This window comes from Crotalus tigris, unplaced genomic scaffold (assembly GCF_016545835.1).
Source record: "Crotalus tigris isolate CLP2741 ecotype Arizona unplaced genomic scaffold, ASM1654583v1 scf7180000024318.704991, whole genome shotgun sequence".
Classification (NCBI taxonomy): Eukaryota; Metazoa; Chordata; class Lepidosauria; order Squamata; family Viperidae; genus Crotalus; species Crotalus tigris.
Window position 1 is genome coordinate 379,847 of NW_024100490.1, and position 24,361 is coordinate 404,207.

The window sequence follows — 24,361 nt, forward strand, 5'->3', positions numbered from 1 at the left end:
ACTTTAATTTTATTACATTTTACAAGCTTACTAAATGAAAGAACACAAAAAAACCCAACCAACTTGACAGCAATCACATAACCACATGACCAATGTCCTCCTCTCAGCTTCAATACATGACATCTATAATTGAACTCTACTGTGATCTGATTGGCTCATTGCCAAAACAAGATGACACCTGATTGGCTCTCTAAATACTCATGCTCATTGGCTACAATCAGAGGAAGGAAAGCTGCCTGATATCAGCCTAAGCAAATTGTGCTTCCTTTTTCTGGTTCTTTGGCTATAACATTTCATAGAATACAGTACAGATAATTGAACAAACTTTGTTGCATTACATTCTTGGTTAAATTATCTTTCCTTTGATATATAGTTTTATGGTACTACTCCAAAGAAAAGTGGTGTCATTAGCCATCAAATCTCAAAAATACACTTTTCCCAAAAGGTTTCCACAATTTTGGCTACTAATGTATAGAGACTTTTTATGACTTTTTATGCGAGGAAAAAAAATGTCTGTTGAAAGAAACAAAACAAAAATGCCCTTTAAAACGTGCCCACTTAGCTGTATTATATGGAAGAAAGAGCTGGTATATCAGGAGAGTTATAAAAGCAACGCATGGGAATTAGGTGCTCAAGGGTGTGTAGTAAAACAAGAGATTTCATAAAGGGCAAATATAGTGCTTTACAGTGAGATGCCTTTCAAGGAAAAAAGTTAGCTAAGCAGTTGTATTTTCTCTAACGAAATGTTGCCCAAAGAACAGCAATAAAAAAAAAAAATTGCACAAGCAGCTTCCAAAAATTCTGTCTCCAGTGCCAGAGTGGGGCTATATTAACCCAATAGTGAACTTCACTCAGTATCTCTGTGGCGTACAGATAGTCCTTGACGTGCAACCACAATTGTGCCTAAAATTTCCGTGGCTAAGCGAGACATTTGTTAAGTGAGTTTTGCCCCATTTTACGACCTTTCTTGCCACGGTTGTTAAGGGAACCACTGCTTTGTTGAGTTAGTAACACAGTTGTTAAGTGAGTCTGGCTTCCCTACTGACTTTGCTGGTCAGAAGGTCCCAAAAGAGGATCACATGACCCTAGGTCAGTGAAACTGTCATAAATAAGAGCCAGTCACCAAGCATCCAAATTTTGATCACATGACCATGGGGAAACTGCAACTTTTCGCCCTTTCCTCAGTGTGAAAAACGGTAATAAGTCACTTTTTTCAGTGCTTTTGTAACTTTGAATGGTAACTAAATGAATGATTGTAAGTCGAGGACTCTCTGTATCTCAAGGACTATCTTGATAAAACCATCTGACAGCCTCATGTGGATATTCTCTCTTTAAATATGGATGGAAACTAATCAAGGAGAGAAGCAACCTAGAACTAAGGAGAAATTTCCTAGCACTTAGAACAACTAACTAGTGGAACAACCTGCCTCCAGAAGTTGTGAATGCTCCAACACTGGAAGTTTTTAAGAAGAGGCTGGACAAACATTTGTCTGAAATGATATAGGGTTTCCTGCCTGAGCAGTGGGTTGGACTAGAAGACCTCCAAGGTCCCTTCCATCATCATCATCATCAACATCATCATCATCATCATCATCATTATTGATCATCGCACAGTCAGATGTTCAGATTGGATTTGGCATTTTTGTCTACCTATCGAGTCCTTACCAAGATGTGGATGTTTGATTAGATGGTATTACAGATATCGTTGCAGGATGGAAGCAGTTCCTAGTAAGGCAGCCTTTTGCAATTGACTAATGGCAAATTTGTCAATGCCAATGGTGTTCAAGTGGTGCTCCATTTGTTTTGGGATTGCACCCAAGGTGCCTATTACTATTGGTACTACCCTTGCTTGCCTTTGCCATAGTCATTCTATTTCTATTTGTAGGTCTTCGTATTTTGTTATCTTCTCCAGTTCTTTCTCTTCTGCTGTCTCCAGGCAATCCATATCCACTGTCCAGATTATCGTTGTCATCATCGTCATTGTCATCATCATCATCATCATCATTATTATTATTACCCAATCCTGCAAAGGGCTGACTTGCTTTCCAGTCTCTGATTCTCTTTGATCTCCAGCACATACAGAGAGCTCTGATTCTAAAAGAAAGATTTTTCTTATCTTAAAAAAGGCAGCAAGCACACAAGATACATAGAGACCATAGTCCTTTTTGGCAACATCACTGTTTTGTCCCTTAGTGAGATAACAATAGTTGTCGACAGTTTTCATCTTCGATCACTTGTAAGTTTGAAAGTGGTTGCAGGTATTTTTAGCTGATGTTTGCCTTGCCAAAGGAGGATCTTGAATATCAGCCCAAATAATAATGAAACAAGTGAGAGAAATATACTATGTGAACACCCATTGCTTGTACATGTACGGTACTGTGATAAGGTGACTTGTAATGTAAACAGGAATTTATTTTGTTTTGTGGATTCAATTGAAGTGAATAAGGAATTTTCTAGCATAAACCCTACCATTTGTGATTTAGGTCCACGCCCTTCCCAGTTCTTTGGTTAGCCCACGGGAAGATGGGAAGGGGATATTTATTTATTTATTTGCATCCTGCCTTTATTGTTTTTACATGTAATTGAAGGTGTTGAAAATATCCAACACATCTTCCTCTTCCTGTTTCCTCCACAACAACAACCCTGTGAGGTAGGCACAGCTGAGAGAGAGAATAGAATAGAATAGATCTGGAAGGGACCTTGGAGGTCTTCTAGACCAACCCCCCGCTCAAGCAGGAGAAATTATATACCATCTTAGACAAGTGTCTGTTCAGTCTCTTCTTAAAAACCTCCAGTGATGGAGCGCCCACGATTTCTGATGGCAAGCTGTTCCACTGGTTAATTGTCCTCACTGTTAGGAACTTTCTCCTTAATTCCAGGTTGCTTCTCTCTTTGGTCAGTTTCCAACCATTGTTTCTTGCCCTGCCCTCTGGTGCTTTGGAGAATAACTTGACCCCCTCTTCTTTGTGGCAGCCTCTCAAATATTGGAATACTGTTATCATGTCTCCCCTATTTCTTCTTTTCTTTAGACTAGCCAAACCCAAGTCACGCAGCCATTCTTCGTATGTTTTAGTCTCCGTGTCTTGGATCATTTTAGTTGCTCTTTTCCGAACTTTTTCCAAGATCTCAACATCTTTTAGAACTCATACTCTCCCTCTTTCTAGTCTGGTGTCTTAACCACTATACCAAACTGGCTTTCCTCTCTTTCTCTTAATGCCTCTTTGGTGGACAAGGACATGTTGGTTCCGTTGTAGGAGTCATTGTGCCCTGTTCTTTGAATTCACCTATTTTGGATATCTGTCTGCCTGCTTCTAACCTTCCCTTTTTAGGAAAGCATATTGGGAGATGGTGGGAATTCAGTTACAGAATGTCATAGAAGACGAGATTAGCTGAGTCCTTTTAAATACACTTTTAAAATTGGGTCTGGGATGGGTAGGCAACCTTGGCTTTTTATGACTTGTGGACTCCCAGAATTCCTGAGCCAGCATGGCTCAGCTTGGAAACTCTCCCTTTCTCCTCAGCATGGCTGGTTCAGGAATTCTGGGAGTTGAAGTCCACGAGTCATAAAAGAGCCAAGGCTGCCTACCCCTGACCTAGGACAATTTTCCAGGGCCATCTCATCGCATCGCCGTGGGCAACTTGCTACAGCCAACCTGCCATGGGACAATTCGCCCTGGCCAACTCGTCGGGGGACATCTTGCTGTGCAACGAAAGTGACATAATTTTGAAGAAATGGTGAAACGGAATCATTAAAGAAAGAATGCCAAAGGAGGGAGAAAATGAAATGTGAACGACAAAAATGAAAACAATTTTTAATTGTTTTAAATGAAATTGTCCCGTGGCAAGTTGTCCCACTGTGAATTGGCCGTGAATTATCCCATGGTGAATTGGTTGTGGTGAATTGTCCCTTTCCGTTTAATATCAGCATTCGGTCTGGGCATGGAACAGAAATAGTATTGCTGGTTTTTGTGGGTGACCTTTGTGGGAAATTGGTAGAAGGAGTACACTCCTCTTGGTTTTACTTCATTTCTCCACGCTGTTCAATACCCTTAATTATAATATCTTTCTAAGCCATTGCAAGAATTAGAGGCACTATTTTCAATAGCCCCATTCTTTTCAAAGCAAGAGGTGTCAATCATTTTAGGGGGAGGGGAATCAGACTGGGGAATTCTTCCTTATGGTTTTTTTTTCAGCTTTATGTCACACTTTCTTTTTAACATCCACATGAAACCGCTGGGATTGATTTGGTTCAGGGTGAGGCATCATCAGTTCCCTAACGACACTTTAAAATGGTAGAATTATAGAGTTGGAAAGGATGATGAATATATAGACCAGTGATGGCGAACCTTTTAGAGACCGAGTGCCCAAAAACTGGCCCCGCCCCACTCCACCCCCCTTCCCACCCCGCTCTGCCCCCCATCCCCCATCCCGCCTGCCCACAGGATCACTCACCGCCTCCAGGGCCCACGCAGATCGCACAGGCAGCCCAGCAGCGCTATGGCGGCCACACACTCTGCCCGCGCCCTACAGCATCAACTGCATGATGGGGTGTGAGGACAGAGTCTTGTCTATGCTGTCTGGCTGCCATGTCCTTGGCTGCGCTGCTCCGTGTGGGCCACGCTCGAGGGCGAGTCTCCTTCAGGGGGGCTGTTGGAGAGGAGGGGGTCACGGGGGGAGGCAAGACTGGGGCAATGGCACGTGTGCCCACAGAAAGGGCTCCGAGTGCCGCCTCTGGCACCCGTGCCATAGGTTCGCCACCACTGATATAGACCATCCCCCTGCAATACTCAGGAAGACGAATCAAACCATCCTTATCCAGCTTCTTCTTAAAAATCTTTAAAGATGGAGAACCCAACATCCATTGATCCATTGTTGTATAAACTTTACCATCAGAAAGTTTTCCATTTAAACCAGGAGTGTCCAACCTTGGCAAATTTGAGGCCTATGGACTTCAACTCCCAGAATTCCCCAACCAGCCACTTCAACTCCCAGAATTCCTCATTCCCCAGCCAGCCATGCTGGCTGAGGACGTCTTAAAGTTGCCAAGGTTGAACATCCCTGATTTAAACAAAATTTAGGTGAGTATAATTTATACCCATTATTTTGGGTCCTGTTTTTTGTGGGCATGGAGAAAAAGTTCTTGACCACACTCCTTATAGCTTCTCTTTATGTACCTGAACATGGCTGTCCTGTCCCCTTGCCTTTTCTTTCCTTCAGAATCCCAAGTTTTTTCAATTTGCACTGTAATCCTAAACTTTATTGTCTTACTCTGCAGCCTCTTTAATCGGTCAATATTCTTCTGAAAAAGCAGTGCCCCAAATAAGGTACGATTTTACCTGTGCCAAATACAGGTAGTGCTCAACTGATGACCACAATTGAGCCCCAAATTTATATTGCTAAGTGAGAAATTTATTAAGTGAGTTTTGCCCCATTTTACGACTTTTCATGCCACATTTGTTAAGCGAATCACTGCAGTTATCCCAAAGATGCTTTTTCACAAGACAGCTGAACTTTCTTGTTTTTCTTAGAAGATGTTTCGCTTCTCATCCAAGAAGCTTCTTCAGCTCTGATTGGATGGTAGGGGAATGGAAGGATTTAGTCTCCTTGCACAAAGCTGTTCATTTGGATTCTTTTAGCAAAGCTACCTGGAGGCTTAGCTGTGTCTCCAGGGTCACCCGAGTAGTGCAAATGGGTGTGGAGCCTTTTTGGAACTGCTAAAAGGACTGTGTTGTAGAATAGAAATAGTTGGTGTCGTATTCCCCCCCCCCTCTGTTGAGGGAGGGCTGTTCAGTTTTGACACAGATGGCCTCTTTGACCCCTCTTTCAAAATTGAACAGCCCTTTCTCAACAGAGGGGGGGGAACCGACATCATTTACCCATTGATTGTGCTAATCAGAAGGTCGCAGAAGGGGATCACAATGACCCTGGAACGCTACAACCGTCATAAATGTGAGTCAGTTGTCAAGCATTTGAATGTAAATCATGTGACCATGGGGAAGCTGCAATGGTCGTAAGTGTGAAAAACGGTCATAAGTCACTTTTTCAGTGCTGTTGTAACTTTGAACAGTCACTAAGTGAACTGTTGTAAGTCGAGAACTACTGATAAATCATGTCTTCTTGCATCTTTGATATAATACTGTTTTGGATATGGCTCATAACTAGGTTAAGCCTGTCCCACGTTACTAACTCAAATTCAGCTTGTTGCCGGTGACTCAACTGAAGTCCATCTTAGATGCTTCCAAGTCACAAACCCCCATTTTGTATGGGTCTTCTGCATTCCTTTCTTGCTAATGTAATGCCATATTTCTCCCTGTCTTGTTCCTCCCAGTTCCGTCTTCCAAGTGTTGACCAAACCTCTCAGTCTTGTGTCATCATAACATTTTATTAAGCAGCTCATTAATTCCATCATCTAGATCAGTAATTACAAAGCTCTGGCCACAAGACCCATCTCTGCATAAAACCACAGGTTGCTGATGTCCAGCTTGACCTAGGATCATAAGTGATGACGCTCTGAATTCAGTAGGGTTCTGATACTGTAACTGTAATTTCGTTTTCCTTTGGGGAGGTGTTCATTTATTACTTCAAATATTAATATAGTTATTTGATGGTTACCAATCACTTTCAACTGAGGACTAACATACGCCTCTAAATAGTACAATTAGATAATATAATAACGTAGGTAGTTCTTGACTTACAACCATAATTGGACCTGAAATTACAGTTGTAATTCATGCTGGTCATTAAGCAGGTCACTATGTGATCGTGCCTGATTTTATGACTTTTTTTGCAGCAGTCTTTAAAGGATCAATGTGGTCATTAAATGAATATTGTGGTTGTTAAAGGAATGTAGCAGTTGTTAAGTAAATCCGTTGTCTGCAATGGGGGTTTTGTGTCAGAAACCAGAAATCAACACCAGTTTCTAGCAAAAGAGTTGTAAATTGTGGTAATGTAACCACAGGATGCTATAAACAGTTGTGAATGTTGGCTGGTTGCTGAGCATCCAAAATGTGATCATGTGTCCTCAAGGTGTGTGTGTGTGAGTTGGTGTGTGTGTGTGTGCTGGAACTTTGAATCCAGGTTGTAAGTATCCTGGTGAGGACTGTTGTAACTTCAGGCCCTCATTATGTGACCAATCGTAACTCAGGGACTACCTATAGCAGGAAAGTCTGGATCAAACTTGAAAAGAGTGTTTCAAGGAACTATTTTAAGAAATCTGACTGTTTATTGCCACTTAATGAACTTTTGGATTTTTTTTTTTTTTTTTTTTGTAGATCAGGGAGCGTAACAACACACTGGTCAGAAATTGTTGAATTTGTGAAGCAGCTAACAGAAAGATTTGTGAGGTAAGTTGTCGAATGAGTTAGAAAGAACTATGTTTCCTTTTTTTTCTGGTAACTATTTTCTCTAATTTTCTGTTTTCCCTGGAGACTATGAATAATTTCATAGATTGCAAATGAGTTTGAAACTGGGCCTGGCTTGTTCTTAACAACATAAGAATGTATATATTGTTGGTCAAGTTGAAAAAAGAGTTGGAATCTGTTTAGATCAGATTTCCAACACTTACTAAGAATATCTATAGAAATGTCCAGTAAGAGTGGAATTTGAGCCTGCATTATAGGATATCAAATACCATTCTGACCAAAATAACTGGCACTGTGCAAAAAGAAATTGGAGGGGCAGGAAGAGGTTAAAAATATATTAAGATTAAAAAAAATATTTATCAGAATGTAAACATGAGTTGTTTTAAATCAGTCTTGTGGTGAAAAAAGGAGAACAAAAACAGGAAATAGATTTTTGGTTTCTTAGTCTTCCTTCCTGCTTTTTCTTCTCTTTTTCACTATACAATCACACTTTTTCATACATTTTCAGGAAAGCAGCTGTTGGACACCAAGCATTTATTGTTTTCTATATTTTTCTGACGTCTTCCCAAGGATGTTACAGAGATGTATGCAACATCTGCCTTATTTTGGCAGCATGATTTTGATCTTTTGTGCTACTCAGACAAAAATTGATTATTTTAAAAGTATAGACTACACTTAAGTCTTGCTAAACACGGGATCCTTTGAGTCTTGGAAGCAATTGCATAGACATTACTGCACTTAATTGTTTCCTATGGAAAATACAGTACAGTTAGGCAATTGTGTTTGACCAGCTAGCGTAAAATCATGAGGAATAGGAATCTTAATTGCAGCGCATCCATCTTCATAGGGCAGAAGACAAGGCCTCTATAGAATAGGGAAAGAAATCTGATTGGATTCTCTTTCCTGGGATAATGTAAGTTAATAAAAAGAGTAATTGGTAGAAGCCATGGGATCTGGAATTTCAGTTACTGGCAGTAGAGATGTTTATTCCTTCCAAAAATGATCTGATTGCCCATTCCTAAGCCTTTTGGTCACTCTTCATTTTGACAAGAACTCCACCCTTTCATTTCTAAACTGACTGGAACAAAAACGAATTGGTGAAATCATTGGTTGAATAATTCTTAACAGCTTTTAGAGGCTTCTTTTCGTTGTCCCTCCACTCCTTTTCTCTCTTAAGGGAAAAGGAGACTGTTCCATGGTTGACAAATGCTGTTCGGTGCAGCATATGGTGAAAATTCTGAGCAGGTTTCATTATAAGAATTAGATCACTCCAGTACGAGTTGTACATCTGTTCTCCATTTTTTTTTTTCTGGGCCTGAACGGCGAAGGCCTGAAGTTACAACATAACACACGTTTGATTTCTTTTTAAGAGCTTCAAACCTGCAGTGAGGATATTTAAAAAACAATGGGAACGTATGCTTATGAATTTCTCCCAGAATGGAATTCCTTGATGGTGGGATTAAAAAAAAAAAGTCAAACATACAAAAGGGTTTTAAAAAAAAAAAGGATTCGGCAATGATGTGGTCTATCTTTAGACAAAGAAAAATCTACTGAGGAAAATGCTTGAGATGGCTCCCTCAGATTAAATAATAACCAGCGGACACAAAACAGCCCGCTTTGTGTGATAATGGTCTCTGCTTCATATTTCATGACAAGATGCTTGATGTGGTCTTTCTGGACCTTCCTGCACTGTAACATGACCCTACGCCCTCATGCAAATTGTAGGACATATGCATTGTACAAAGGCAGCTCTGAGGTGATCCTTCACAATTTCTAGGAAAAATATATCTCTGCCTTTACTGACTCTCATACTTCTCGTTGGGAGAGGGAGCTGACGAAGAAACTCCACTTGTTAGGTTTTACGAAGGATGCTCTGGGAAATTATGGTCTCAAGGACACCCAGTTTAGGATAGTCCAACGGCTTGTGGACATAAATTTGCAATACTTAAGAGCCAGAGCCAACAAAACCTGCTCCCCTTTGATCTTTAGCCATTCTAATAATTATGGATTGAGGATGGCCTTTTATTTCTATACTCTAACCATCCCCAAGTATAGAAGAGTCTTTTCCCTAGCCCGTTTCAATGTCTTGCTCTCAGCACTACTCGACGGGCGATTCAAGAGGCTCCCGTTTAGTGAGCGATTATGCCCCTGTGATAGGGCTGAAGTTGAAACTGTGGAGCATGTCTTATTATACTGCCCCATGTATAATACAGCCATAATTAAACTATTGCCTCTCCTTGGAATTGATCCCTCTGGTTCTAATGTTAGTAATTTGGTTTTATATTGTCTAGGGGATGGCTCCTCCTATATTACTTCTCAGGTTTCTAAATTTCTTTTAAGAGCTGTAACTATTAGAGGAGAACGTTGTAATTCCCCTTAGCCAAGGCTTCTGGTGTTAATTTTTGTGATTATATTTTTCTTGTGTTTTCTTTTGTTGCACTTGTATTTTGGTCTGTGACTGCAAAATAAAAATTATTATTATTATATCTCTGCCGAATGTATTTATTTGTGTTTTACACAAGGGGAAACAATATATAAGTTGTCCCCGACTTAACAACCATAACTGAGACCAGAATTTCTGTTGTTAAGCTAGGTGGTTGTTAAATGAGTCCCCCTCAAGTCCCACAATCTTTACAATTATGATTCACTTAACAACTTTGTTAGCCATGGTTGTTAAGTGGATCACTGAGGTGGTTAAGGGAATCTGGCTTCCCACTCACCTTGCTTGTGGGAAGCTGGCTGGGAAGGTCACAAATGGTGATCACATGATCCCAGGATGCTGCAACTGTCATAAGTACATGTTGGTTGCCAAGGGACTGAATTTTGACTGTGTAATCATAGGGATTACACAGCAGGGAGTTGGACTAGAAGACCTCCAAGGTCCCTTCCAACTCTTATTCTATTCTATTCTATTCTATTCTATTCTATTCTATTCTATTCTATGCTATGCTATGCTATGCTATGCTATGCTATGCTATGCTATGCTATGCTACGCTATGCTACGCTACGCTACGCTACGCTACGCTACGCTACGCTACTCTACTCCACTCTACTCCACTCCACTCCACTCCACTCCACTCCACTCCACTCCACTCCATTGGGATGCTGCAGCACTTGTAATTGTGAGGACCAGTTGTAAATCACTTTTTTGAGTGCTGTTGTAACTTCAAACGGTCACTAAATGAATGGCTTTATGTTGAATAGGATTTCAAGAGATCAAAGATCAGCACTAGTGAGGCCACGTTTGTAATACTGTGTCCAGTTCTGGTCACTATGATACCCAAAGATGTTGAGATCCTAGAAAGAGCACAGAGAACAATAACAAACATGATAAGGACTGGAGGCTAAACCCATATGATGAATGATTGTGGGAACTAGGTATGTATAGTCTTAATGAAAAGAAGAATTGGGGGTGATATGATAACCCCCTTCCAGTACTTGAGGGGCTGTTACAGAGAAAAGTCAACATTTTTCTCCAAAACATCTGAGAGCAGGACAAGAAGTAATGAGTGGAAGATCATTAAAAAGAGACCCAATCTAGAACTAAGGAGAAATTTCCTGACAGCGAGGACAATTAATCAGTGGAATGGTTTGCCTCAGGAAGTTGTGGATGTTTCATTTCTGGAGGTTTTCAAGAAGAGATTAGACCACCATTTGTCTGAAATGGTATAGGGTCTCCTGCTTGATCAGGGAGTTGGACTAGAAGACCTCCAAAATCCCTTCCAACTCTATTATTCTATGTTCTAATATCCCCTCAGGTTTTACAATCATGGACAACTTTGTTTTGGACATTGTTATAAGGATTGGAGCCTGTTCAGTTTGGCCTTTGAGTGGAAAACACTTTCATTCCAGTTTTTTGTCTCAAATGTGCAGATTATACCTCATCATTTCCTACCAATGGACTGCAGTCAAAAAAGCAATTTTAGTGCTTTGATTTGTCCCATAATTTCTTCTATGGGCCAAAACTGAATAGACACAAACACAATGGTCTAAACTCTCAAAAGGGAAAACAACAGCTGGATTACTGAGAACTATGGTTTGTTTGATCCAGAATGTGAATTGAGCAAAATCAAGCAGATCCAATATAAGAGAATATCTGTAACTGAGGACTGAATTGTGCAGCTTCTGTGTTCTCTGAGCTGGTTACTTACAGACATTTCACTACCCAACTAGGTAACATCATCAGTTGACTAATGAAATGTCTGCAAGCAAACAACCAAGCTTAGAGAGTAGCACCAAATCTAACAGTGTTTATTCTGTTTTCAGGATAAAGCTCTTAGGTGAAATATACAATTGGCGACCAACATGTTATATGCTGGATATTACATAGTTCTCTGTGTGTTCAGCTGTCATTGAAGAAATTAAAGAATCCTTGAAATGTTCTGGCTTATATGTCTGAGGTTAATGTTTTTCTTTCTTATCTTTAAAAGCCCTCGGATGAGAATATCCTTCATAGTGTTTTCCATGCAAGCAACTGTGGTTCTGCCATTAACACAAGATAGGTAAGTAAATGTCGGCATTGCCCGTTTTAAAATATTTTTTTTAAAACCAACAGAACTGCGAACATTTCCAGCAATTAAAATTACGCAATTATAATAATTGGATAAGTAGCGTTAGATCTGATTCAGGGCCTCTTGGTGATTATCTGTTTTCCTGACATATGAATGGTCGTGTTGAATTGCTGTTTTGAATATCTCCTTAAGGGCATTTAAAATCAGATGCAAATCCTCTGGCTCAGAATCATATATAGGTAGTCCTTGATTTAGGACCACAACTGAGCCCAAAAATTCCATTGCTAAGCAAGACAGTCAAGTCCATTACTTTTTGGGGTGTAGACTCTAAGGTGCCACTCAGACATCAAATACAGCCTTTGATTAAAAGAATAAAACCCCCAGATCCAAAACGGACAACTTTTAGATCCAGACCACAAGTCTGCTTTCTCACTTCATTCTAGTGGCCTGTTATAAAGGTTGTCATGGTGGCGCAGTAGTTAGAATGCAGTATTGCAGGCTGACTCTGCCCACTGCCAACAGTTTGATCCTGACTGACTCAAGGTTGACTGAGCCTTCCATCCTTCCGAAGTCAGTAAAATGAGGACCCAGATTGTTGGGGGGCAAGATGCTGATTCTGTAAACCGCTCAGAGAGGGCTGTAAAGCACTGTGAAGCAGTAGATAAGCCTAATTGCTACTGCTATTGTTAGGAAAAAGTTGGGAAGCATTTGGAAAACTCTGATATGCCCTCTAGAGCAGGGGCCTTCAAACGTGGACTTCAACTCCCAGAATTCCTCAGCTAGGCATGCTGGCTGAGGAATTCTGGGAGTTGAAGTCCACAAGTCATAAAAGGGCCACGTTTGAAGGCCCCTGCTCTAGATGCTGAGTCACATAGAAGATGCTAATTGGGAGAGAGCCACGTGCCTTCTCAAATTTGACATCAAGAATGAAGGACTTGGCGCGATGAGTATTAAGTACGGTTTGGAAGGAAGACAACCAGCATGATAACTGTGAGGGATAAAAATGTGCCTTTGCTGAAAGACAGAGGTGTTAGATGCTTCTGCATATGTTCCACTGAGATGTTCTATTTTGTAATTGTGAAGCAGCTTCCAAGTTGCCATCAACGGATTGTCTTCCTCTGCTTTTGTCTTGAATTTCACAAACCTTCCAGATTTCACTCGGTTGTTTCAAGGTAGCCAACTCTTCAGGAATTGTGTGTCTGCTTTTGCTGTAGCAAACCATCACCTTATTCAACTGTGCAAATGTCTGCTTTTATTGTTAAATATGTTTTGATGTGTACACAGTTACTTCCAGCGAGGGAGAAAGGATTCAGAATTGAGGGGGGTTTTTTTGGGGGGGCGAAAAGCTTCGTGTTCAGGAAAGAATCAAGAAACGGGCATCTACCACGGATGGTGAAGAAACATACCCGGTGACATCATGATACAAACTCTGTACTGCATACCCTGGTGTTCAGTGCCAAGACATTGCAACACACATTTCATCATTTTTGTTTTTGCCATTGCCGTTTCTACTGGATGTCTGCAACGGGAAAGAAATAGTATATTTTATTTTACGATGTTTTGCTAAAACCTGTATGTTTCCATCACTTGCAGCATAACTTATCTTTTCCTCTAGACCAGGGGTCTTCAAACATGCATGCCTGGCTGAGGAATTCTGGGAGTTGAAGTCCACAAGTCATAAAAGGGCCAAGTTTGAAGACCCCTGCTCTAGACTGTAAGACGTGGGCTGAGAGTTTATCAGAGATGTTCTCCAGTTCTGAAGAAGCTTCTTGGATTAGAAGAGAAATATTTTCAAAGAAAATAACCCAAGAAAGTCCAGTTGGAAAAAATAAAGCATCTTTGGGACTTCCTTCTCCTATTTTCCTCACATCAAGAACCCTGTGAAGTGGGTTGAACTGAGAGAAAAATGACTGGCCCAAAGCCACCCAGTTGACTTTCATAACTAAGGCAGGACTTGAACTGATAGTCTCCTACTTTCTAGCCTTGTAGTATCTCAAGATATTACATCAAAGCTAAATCAAGTCATTGCCAAGTTCTTTAAGTATCTTAAGATGCAATCAATGTGTCATGGGAGATTTTAGCTCATTTAAAGTAAAGAGCTATTTTCTAGAATATTGTCACTTTTCTCTTTTCCTCTGCAAGTTTTAATCCAACCCCTTTGTCTTGTTTTACCCGATTCCCTAATAAAACACATTTCCACTTGTTGGAGAAGATTTAGGAGCTGACTTTTTCTCTGTTAGTATTGTAATATTCTGTGTTTATTGAGCCTCTGGCATATTGATTTTCTTTCTTCCTTTTTTTTTTTGAACGTATTGAAATAAGTTCTTCTTATTACATCTCATCCCAGATCATTCTCAGTTTTAGCTTTCTTGCCAATCTTCAGTTCTGATCTAAAGTTAGTTTTGATCTACCTGTAAGTATTTTGTGACCTCTCATTTTTACCACACTTGTTTCCTCTTTAAAAGGGCCGTTCCTGCTGAAGAAGAATCCTAACACCTTCGGAAATATATATATCTTTCCTCATTAGTCTTTTTAGATTTATAGACCCTTAACAATCATGGTGCAATTCTATGCTTGTATCTCAAACTAAGAAAAACCATAACAGAAATATGGAACTTCACAGTTCAAAATATAGTTAATGTTCACAATCAGCTTAGAAGTTCAGTCCAGGAGGAACAGTCTTGGAGTTAAGAGAACTGATAGATGAATGAAAAGAATACATCAGGAAGGAGTGTGTCTATGTGCCTACCGCCCCAGGAAATATGGGTGTTGCTTTATTGATTGTTTAAAGTGTGATAAGCAACTCTTTCTTCATTTCCTTCACTCAAGCAGCAACCACCATTGGCGGTCCTCCACCTTCTTTACCACCTCCTTCTCCTCCTCTCCCTGTCCTCCTCTTCCTCCTCCTCTTCTCCCTGTCCTTCTCCTCCTCTCCCTGTTCTCCTCCTCTTCCTCTCCCTGTCTTCCTCCTCCTCCTCCTTACCCTGTGCTCCTCTCCCTGTCCTCCTCCGCCTCTTCTTCTCTGTGTCTTCCTCCTCCTCTCCCTGTTCTCCTCCTCTTCCTCTCCCTCTCCCTGTCTTCCTCCTCCTTCTCTCCCTGTTCTTCTTCTCCTCTCCTTGTCCTTCTCCTCCTCTCCCTGTCCTCCTCTTCTTCCTCTCCCTGTCTTCCTCCTCCTCCTCTCCCTATGCTCTTCTCCCTGTCTTCTTCCTCCTCCTCCTCTCCCTGTCCTCCTCTCCCTGTCCTCCTCTGCCTCTTCCTCTCCCTGTCTTCCTCCTCCTCCTCTCCCTGTCCTCCTCTCCTGTCCTCCTCTCCCTGTCCTCCTCTTCCTCTCCCTCTCCCTGTCTTCCTCTTTCTTCTCTCCCTATTCTTCTCCTCCTCTCCTTGTCCTTCTCCTCCTCTCCCTGTGCCTCCTCTTCCTTGCTCCTCTCCCTGTCCTCCTCCTCTTCCTCTCCCTGTCTTCCTCCTCCTCCTCTCCCTATGCTCTTCTCCCTGTATTCCTCCTCCTCTTCTCCCTGTGCTCCTCTCCCTGTCCTCCTCCTCCTCTTCCTCTCCCTGTTTTCTTCCTCCTCCTCCTCTCCTGTCCTCCTCCTCTCCTGTCCTCCTCTCCCTGTCCTCCTCCTCTTCCTCTCCCTCTCCCTGTCTTCCTCCTTCTTCTCTCCCTGTCCTCCTCCTCTCCTTGTCCTCCTCTTTCTCCTCCTTATCTCCCTATCCTCCTCCTCTTCCACATTTCCTCCTCCTCTCCTCCTCCCCTCCTCCTTCTCTCCCTGTTCCCCTCCTCTCCCTGTCCTCCTTCTTTTCTTCCTCCTCTCTCCCCCCTTCCTCCCCTTCTAGAATATTACAACCCAGATGGTAATGTCCTCTTTTTCTGTGGAAGCCACTGTGTTTTCTTTTTGTAACCGTTGGGCTCCGCAGCTGAAATAGGGCTGCAGGTGTCAAAAAGTGCTGGGAGGTCTTGGTTCTATGCTGGATAAATAAAACCGAACTGATTGTACGAGGGCTATTTTTTGCATTGCAAAATCTGGTTTGGAAAAAAAAAAAGAAAAAAAGAAAAAAAAGAAAAGAAAGCAACCCTGGAACTTGATTTGTCATTTGTTTCTTGGCAGCAGAACTGCCAGAGCCTGCGGACAGTCTGCCAGACATCCCCTGGCAACCAGAGAGCGTCTGCTTTGTAATCTGCCTTCGTACATAATCAGTTTCAGGTTGTTTTCAATAGACGCTGAGTGTAAAATATTTTGGATTAAACAGATTGCATTGACTTTATGTAACTTGTTCAGCTGCCATCTATAGCGCACAGCATGTCTTCGGTGGCAACCAGAACTGATAGTGCAGATTTAAATGGATTGTGTAAGGGGTTTTTCCCCCCCTCCCCTCTTAGTCTACTTTTTCAACTGTGGGTGAGAGGGATGAAATGGAGAGCGATTCAGAAATCCGAAGTCCGCAGATTTCTCTATATCTTATTTATATCTTACATTTCTATGCCGCTTACAACAACCTAAACACAATATATATAAAACATTAAAATGATAAACATTAGCATTACAGTGAACACAGATAGCTAAGGAAGTAGGAGAAGGGCAGGCATAACTGAGGGCGGAGTTGAGCATGTCATAAGCTTAGAATCCTTGCGTTACCACAAAGGGTCCAAGTCCGACCCCTCTGGCATTTGGTTGACCCTTATCTGCTACCAATGTAGTACTGAACTTTAATTGACTAGATCAGTGGTGGCGAACCTATGGCATGGGTGCCAGAGGCGGCACTTGGAGCTCTCTTGGTGGGCACACGTGCCGTTGCCCCAGCCTTGCCCTTCCTCACCAGCAGCCCCGAGCATGGCCCACACGGAGCAGTGCAGCCAAGGACATGGCAGCCATGCAGCGTAGACAAAACTCTGCCCTCACGCCCCATCGTGCACAGTTGATGCTGCGGGGCGCGGGCAGAGGACGTGGCCACCATGGCGCTGCTCGGCTGCCAGGATGAATTGCGGTGGGCGCTGGAGGTGGTGAGTGACCCTCGGGGCAGGTGAGGGGGGGATGGAGCAGCGTCGGGGATGGGGGGGCAGTTTTGGGGCACTCGGTCTCTAAAAGGTTCGCCATCACTGGACTAGATACTTGTGTACAGGCTTGAGCAATAAATCTTCTGAACTGGAATTTAACATGTCCTGATTATTCACAGCTGACACTTATAGGCCAGATTTACCATGGACAATGAATCTGGTTAGGTGTAGCTGTAGAAAGCAAGACGTTTTAGGATTCTGGAGTGAATACTTTTGACTAGAGGACAACTGTATTTACAAATCTTTTGTCTCCAATGATCTGTTCAAGCTACTAGGAGCTGAGTTAATTCCAGTAATTTTGGTGTCTTTAATAAACGTTTTTTTTTCATGATTTCCCCCCCCCCTTATTTTTAGGCAAAAAATTCAGAGAGGCATTGAAGATTTACAAAACGTTAAGCCAGGAGGTGAAACGTATATGCACGAAGGACTAGAAAAAGTAAGTTCCCTGCATTTTCTACAATTGGAGATGCAGCGTAGTTCATTGCTGTTCGAGAACTTTCAACTTTTTGAATCATTTTTTGGCAGTTTTTTTTTAAAAATTGGTAGTATTTCTAACTTGCTTCACTCCAGAAGAATTCTGATGATGATGATTCTGCCCTGAAAAGCTCTTTTACAAATAATACAAATACACACATGAATAAACACACAAAGAACTGTGACTCATAGAGCAGAACAACAGAGTTGAAAGGGACCTCGGAGGTCTTCTAGTCCAACCCCTTGCTCAAGTAGGAAACCCTATATCATTTCAGACAAATGGCTGTCTAATATTTTCTTAAAAACTTCCAGTGTTGGAGCATTCACCGCTTCTGGAGGCAGGTTGTTCCACTGGTTAATTGTTCTGTCAGGAAGTTTCTCCTTAGTTCTAGGTTGCTTCTCTCCTTGATTATTTTCCATCTGTTGCTTCTTGTTCTGCCTTCAGGTGGTTTAGACTATAAGTTGACCCCCTCTTCTTTGTGGCAGCCCCTCAGATATTGGAGTACTGCTATCATGTCACCCCTAGTCCTTCTCTTCATTAAACTAGACCAGTGGTTCTCAACCTGTGGGTCGGGACCCCATTTGGGGTCGAACAACCATTTCACGGGGGTCGCCAAACAAGGCTGTCCACCATTTTTTCCCCCTTTTCTTTGGCCATGTCCCTGGCACCTGGTGATGTATAAGTGGTTGGGGGTCACCACAACATGGGGAACTGTATTATGGGGTCGCGGCATTAGAAAGGTTGAGAACCACTGAACTAGACAAAGCCAATTCCTTCAACCGTTCTTCATATGTTTTAGCCTTTGGTCTCCTAATCCTCTTTATTGCTCTTCTCTGCACTCTTTCTAGAGTCTCAACATCTTTTTTATACGGTGGTGACCAAAACTGGATCTAAGAACTAAGCAGATTGTTTCAGGATCTAGAAATGGAAGATAAAATTATGACCTAATGCCTTTGGGAGAAGACATCTTCTACCAGGGCACCTAACTAAGAAGAAACTACAATAATCACTCTGTGAATTGAAGAAAGATTTCATTGCTGACTACAGTAAAAGCAAAAGCTTTCCCCAAATGGATCGTGGTCTTAGCGATGGGAGTGAAAACCACTTCGTTAAAAGGATTCAGTCCAATATTGTAACGGACTGTAAAAATAACTCCAAGGAACAGGAGGAAGAACCACAACCAAGACATTGGTTAGAAAAAAGAAATTTGAGTCCCTGGCAGAAATGTAATTTGAGAACTGTCCCTGGTTCTCACAAAGATACGGTGCAGTGAAGCAGGGGGGAAAGCACATTCTGTTATTGTAATCCTATAATAAAAGTAATACTGGTAGTTCTTGACTTACAACCATTTATTTGGTGACAGTTCAAAGTTGCAACGGCACTGGAAAAAGTGACTTACGACCATTTTTCACACTATTTTTGTAGCATCCCTGCTGTCACATGATCAAATTTTGGATGCTTGGCAACTGACTCATATTCATGACAGTTGCAGTGTCCTGGGGTCATGTGATCCCCTTTTGCAACCTTCTGACAAGCAAAGTCAGTGTTGCTAAGTGAGAGAGTTGTTAAGTGAGTGTTGCCTCATTTCACAACCTTTCTTACCACATTTGTTAAGTGAATCCCTGCAGTTGTTAAGCTAGTAACACAGTTGTGAAGTGAATCTGGCTTCCCCATTGGCTTTGCTTTGTCAGAAAGTCACCAGAGAGGATCATGTGACCGGGACACTGCAACCATCATAAATATGAGTCAGTTGCCAAGCATCTTGAATTTTGATGAGGATGCCACAATAGTTGTAAGCGTGAAAAAACGTCATAAGTCACTTTTTTCAGTGCCATTGTAACTTCAAACCATCACTAAACAAACTGTTGTAAGTTGAGAACTTCCTGTATATCAGGGGTCCCCAACCCCTGGTCCGTGGACCAGTACCCATCCGCACAAACAAGTGAAGCCCCATCTGTGGGATGCAGGCACCACACAAAACCACGCCCCCTCCAGTCCACGGAAAAACCTCTCTCCACGGAACCAGTCCCTGGTGTCCAAAAGTTTGGGGACCTTTGCTGTATATCATTCACGCTGACATTAAACATAAAAATTTGGGTGTAACTTGATCAACTCTTATCTCACTATGATTCACCATTTTTATGCTCCATTTCTTGCTCGTCTCCACTTCCAAATGCGATTGTAAGAGCACAAATTCTTTCGTTTTTCCAGGCAAATGATCAGATTGCAAAAGCAAAAGGGTCCAGTAGTGTAATCATTGCCTTGACAGATGGAAAGTTGGAAGGCTTGATTCCACTGTATGCGGAAAAAGAGGTGAGGGTTGAAGTGCAACGGCAGTTCCTGTTGAGTTCAACATTTGCACATATGTGTTATTTTTTTGGGCAAATGTAGACATAATTCATCTTCTCCCCCCATTCTCTCTGCTACAGGCAAAAAATGCCAGGTCCATGGGAGCTAGAGTTTATTGCGTTGGAGTCCTCAATTTTAATCAAGAACAGGTAGGGACCCCCTGTCTTGGAAATTTGATTGTCTGCATATCAAAATGAAAAAAAAATCTGGCAAAGGTGCTTTCTTATTTGAGAAATTTCCTTGGACGAAGAAACCCAAACTCATTGGTAGCCTCACATTGCAATGAACAAGGACGTGCATTCAATTTCACAACTACTATGATTGTTGGTCGAGCAGGGTCAAAAATAGCCAGACAGATGATTGAAGTCTGGGAAATGGGCCCCTTGACAGTCAATAGGAGGGCTGAATTATCACCAGCCTATCAGATACTTAGGAGCCAAGGGCGTAGTGGCACAAGGAAACAACAATCAACAATGTAGTAGGCAGCCATTAACATCCTAATTAACAACTAAAAGCTACATACAACCAGGAATTATACAAATACAATGCATAGAATAGTCTGCTGTGCATATTCTGGAGAGAGGGAGAGAGAGAGGGAGGGAGAGAGGGAGAGAGAGAGGGAAAGAGGGAGAGAGAGGGAAAGGGAGGGAGGGAGAGAGAGAGAGAGGGAGAGAGAGAGATGGGCTCCAGTATAAAACTGAAAGCTTGGAAAAATAAACGTTTGGTCCCAGTGACCGATTCAGATTGGATCCTGCAGAAATTTCTTTCTTCACTGAATCTTTTCAGCAACTATTTTGTGTTTTGGGATTCGTTTTCTGGGCTGGTGGTGGCGCCTGTTTTCCAGGTACGTTGAGGTATACCTGGCAGCTTACACACAATTTTTGTATATCACTTAAAATGGGTGGAAAATCTTACCGTCATTTTTGTGTGTGTGTGAATTGCTGCCAAATTTCAGAAGTATGATTTATTGGGGGGGGTGTTTCCAGGATACACACTTAGGCCCACTCACAAACTAAGAGGCATATAGCTTGTGACCCACGACTAGCCCATCCCTCTGTTATGCATTCAGTGTAACATGTAGTTTGACCCTTAGCCTGAAGCTCCTGTTTCTGCTAAATTGGATCATTCAAGATTGTTCTGTTTGGTTGGCTGCTCTCTGGTGCTTTGGATAATAATGGTTGGTGGGAGACAACGATGACATAATGATTAGTTTGGTTTTAAAGAAAAGAATCAGCAGAGTCGGTGAAAACCATACTCTATATGAAACTACTCCTTGTTTTTCCTTGGTGACCTTTCATAACTGGGAATCTTCCTTGAAGTTGTGTTAAGTTTGTTTTGCAGCGGGAATAAGAAAAGTTATGACTAGTAAACAGGATTCTGTCTGTATACCTGTGGGTTCTCTCTAAGCCATTCATTTCCCTGCTCTAAATCATTGCTAAATCTTGTGCATGCATGTCTATCTGCGTCTGTCTGTGTGGTAGCACAAACCTCTGTTGTATTTGTGCGTCTTTCCCTAGCTTGAAAGCATTGCTGATTCAAAGGATCAAGTCTTCCCAGTAAGAGAAGGATTTCAAGCTCTCCGAGGGATAATTAATTCTGTGAGTATTCAAAAAAAGTGCACCTTGTTTAATTTGCAAAGCTTGTTTATTTATTTTTTTTATAAGACATTTCTGCAGCTATTTCATTTTTATGTTAATGATTGGTTCCCTGGGCTTTCTTAGCTTCAGTGCTCTATTGTGGAATGAGCTGATTTTGAACAAACTAAAATGGCTTAGTTGCACGATCAAGAGACTCCCTGAGACAGGAACAGAAAACTGGCTTTTCAAGGGTTCCTGAGTAACTGCTCCTGAAATTCCTTACCGTGGGCTATGATTGTTAGAGTTCCTGGCAGTCACCGTTCAGTGTAATCTGCTTACCTTTAAGGATTGGTAGGTTGTAGAAGAGGGAAGGGTTTTTCTTCTATTGTTGTTGTTAGTTGAGAAGATGTGTCCGACCCATCGTGACCTCATGGACAACGTTCCTCCAGGCCTTCCTGTCCTCTACCATCTTCTGGAGTCCATTTAAGCTCACGCCTCCTGCTTCAGTGACTCCATCCAGCCACCTCATTCTCTGTCATCCCATTCTTCTCTTGCCCTCCATCTTTCCCAGCATGAGGCTCTTCTCCAGTGAGTCCTTCCTTCTCATTAGGTGGCCAAAGTACTTGAGTTTCAACTTCAGGATCTGGACTTCTAAAGAGCATTCATTCAGCCCAAACTAGTAAGGCTGGTTGCATATCCCATCTGATAATAAAAGGTAGTCCTGGACTTACGAGCACAGCTGAGCCCGAAAATTAATGTTGCTAAGTGAAACATTCGTTAAGCGAGTTTTGCCCCATTTTATGACCTTTCTTGCCAGAATTGTTAAGTGAATCACTGTATTTGTTAAGTTAGTGACATGGTTGTTAGCGAATCTGAATTCCCCAGTAATTTTGCCTGTCAGAAGGTCGCCAAAGGGGATCACATGACCCCGGGACACTGCAACTGTCATAAATATGAGTCAGTTGCCAAGCGTCTGAATTTTGATCCCGTGACCCTGGGGATGCTGCAATGGTCGTAAGTGTGAAAATGACCATTTTTTTTTTCACACAACCTTGCATCATCCCCATGGTCACATGATCAAAATTCAGAAGTTTTGTCCACTGGCTCATGTTTATGACGGTGTCCCGGGGGTCATGTGATCACCTTCTGCAACCCTCTGACAAAGCAATGTCAATGGGGAAGTCAGACTCACTTTACAACCGTGTTACTAACTTAACCACTGCACTGGTTCACTTAACAACGGTGTTAAGAAAAGTCGTGAAAAAGGAGCAAAACTCACTTACCAGCTGTCTCGCTTAACAACATACATTTTGGGCTCAGTTACAGTCGTAATTGAAGACTACCTGCATTTCTGAACAGCTGGTAAGAAAGAAGATGGGAAAGATGGATAATCCCAAGGATTTCTGTTGTCCGAGTCATGGGACGGTTGGGAAGATTTCTCAGTATTAATCTCCATGCAAGTTGTATAAAACATTGCTGCTTCCTTCTGGCCCATTATCTGGATCCCATGTAATGGATCTCATCAAGAATCTAGTCGATCAAAGTTCAATGTTGAATTGGTGCCAGATTGAACTTCAACTGTTTGTGGCAATGTAACGATGCCAAACTGATGTCTCACTTCACTCCACCCCCTCGCTCTGTCTGCTCTTCTCCTACAGATCTCCATTCAAAGAAAGGCAGTTGGGTTAGATTCATATTTTTGAGCGAGTTAGTATGAGAAGATATAAGACCCTGTGTGTGATATTTTCCTTGGATAGCTTCACATGTTTCTATTATAGGGAATTTATTTTGGAATGTAAATATACTGGCAGGGTTTGATTGCTAAAAAGGCTTCTTAAATCAGGCCCCACCGGCTTGCTTAAGAATAGATGAATTGCCTCTTTAAATTGCACTTTTGACTTGGAAGAACTGCATCGACTTAGTTTGTTTCCTTGGAGAAAATTGCAGTGTGAAAGCATTGTGGAACCGTTTAACTCTGCATATTTATTTCTGTACTAAAATAAATGCACAACTCTCCATTAAGGAAAGATATCGGCTCCAAGAAATGTAAACGCATTAAATTTCAATGAGAATTTTGGGGAAATATTTGCTAATGTGTTTGCTTTCTGTTGCTCACTGTGGATGAAAGGGATCCAGTCAAATCGGTCTGGGTGTTTACATCTGCCAGTTCAGCTAGTACATGTGAAAACATGCTTTTACACCAACTGTGAGTCAGGAATTGTTGCTACGCAGATAGCCCTTGACTCACAGCCATTTGTTTAGTGACCATTTGACGTTTCTACATTACTGAAAAAAGGTGACCATTTTTCACACTCAAGACCATTGCAGCATGACCCCATCACATGATCAAAATTCGGACGCTTGGCAACTGGTTCCTATTTATGACCATTTTGCAGTGTTCCGGGGTCATGTGATCACCTTTTGTGAACTTCTGACAAGCAAAATTAACAGAGAAGCCAGATTCACTTAACAACTGCAATGATTCACTTAACAACTGGGGCAAGAAACTCATAAGATGGGGCAAAACTCAACAACTGTCTTGTTTAGCAATGAAATTTTGAGCGCAGTTGTAGTCGTAAGTCAAGGACCACCTGTAATTTTAGGTGTTGTTGTTAGTAATTATATTCTGGAGCAACGAATAGTTAATAATCATAATTATAATTATAATCATAATATAATAATATAATCACAATCATAATCATAATCAAAGTTGGAAGGTATCTTTGAGATCATCTAGTCCAACCCCATGCTCAGGCAGGAAACCCTATATCATTTCAGACAAATGGCTGTCCAGTCTCTTTTTAAAAACTTCCAGTGTTGGAGCATTCACTGCTTCTGGAGGCAGGTTGTTCCACCAATTAATTGTTCTAGCTGTCAAGAAATGTCTCCTTAGTTCTAGGTTGCTTCTCTCTTTGTTTAATTTCCACCCGTTGCTTCTTGTCCTGCCTTCAGGCGCTTTGGAGAATAGCTTGACTCCCTCTTCTTTGAGGCAGCTCCTGAGATATTGGAACACTGCTATCATGTCCCCCCTCGTCCTT

At 41.8% G+C, this 24,361-nt stretch overlaps 1 protein-coding gene across 1 annotated transcript in view; it reads left to right on the plus strand.

Annotated features, from left to right (window-relative positions):
• ANTXR2 (ANTXR cell adhesion molecule 2) overlaps positions 1-24,361 on the plus strand; it is a 159,027-nt gene that overhangs the window by 3,233 nt on the left and 131,433 nt on the right. The window contains exons 2-7 of the mRNA XM_039325163.1: positions 7,272-7,343; positions 11,792-11,863; positions 17,277-17,358; positions 19,609-19,710; positions 19,827-19,895; positions 21,264-21,344. Of these exons, the coding sequence (XP_039181097.1) occupies positions 7,272-7,343; positions 11,792-11,863; positions 17,277-17,358; positions 19,609-19,710; positions 19,827-19,895; positions 21,264-21,344 (478 nt within the window). The remainder of the gene's footprint in view (positions 1-7,271; positions 7,344-11,791; positions 11,864-17,276; positions 17,359-19,608; positions 19,711-19,826; positions 19,896-21,263; positions 21,345-24,361) is intronic.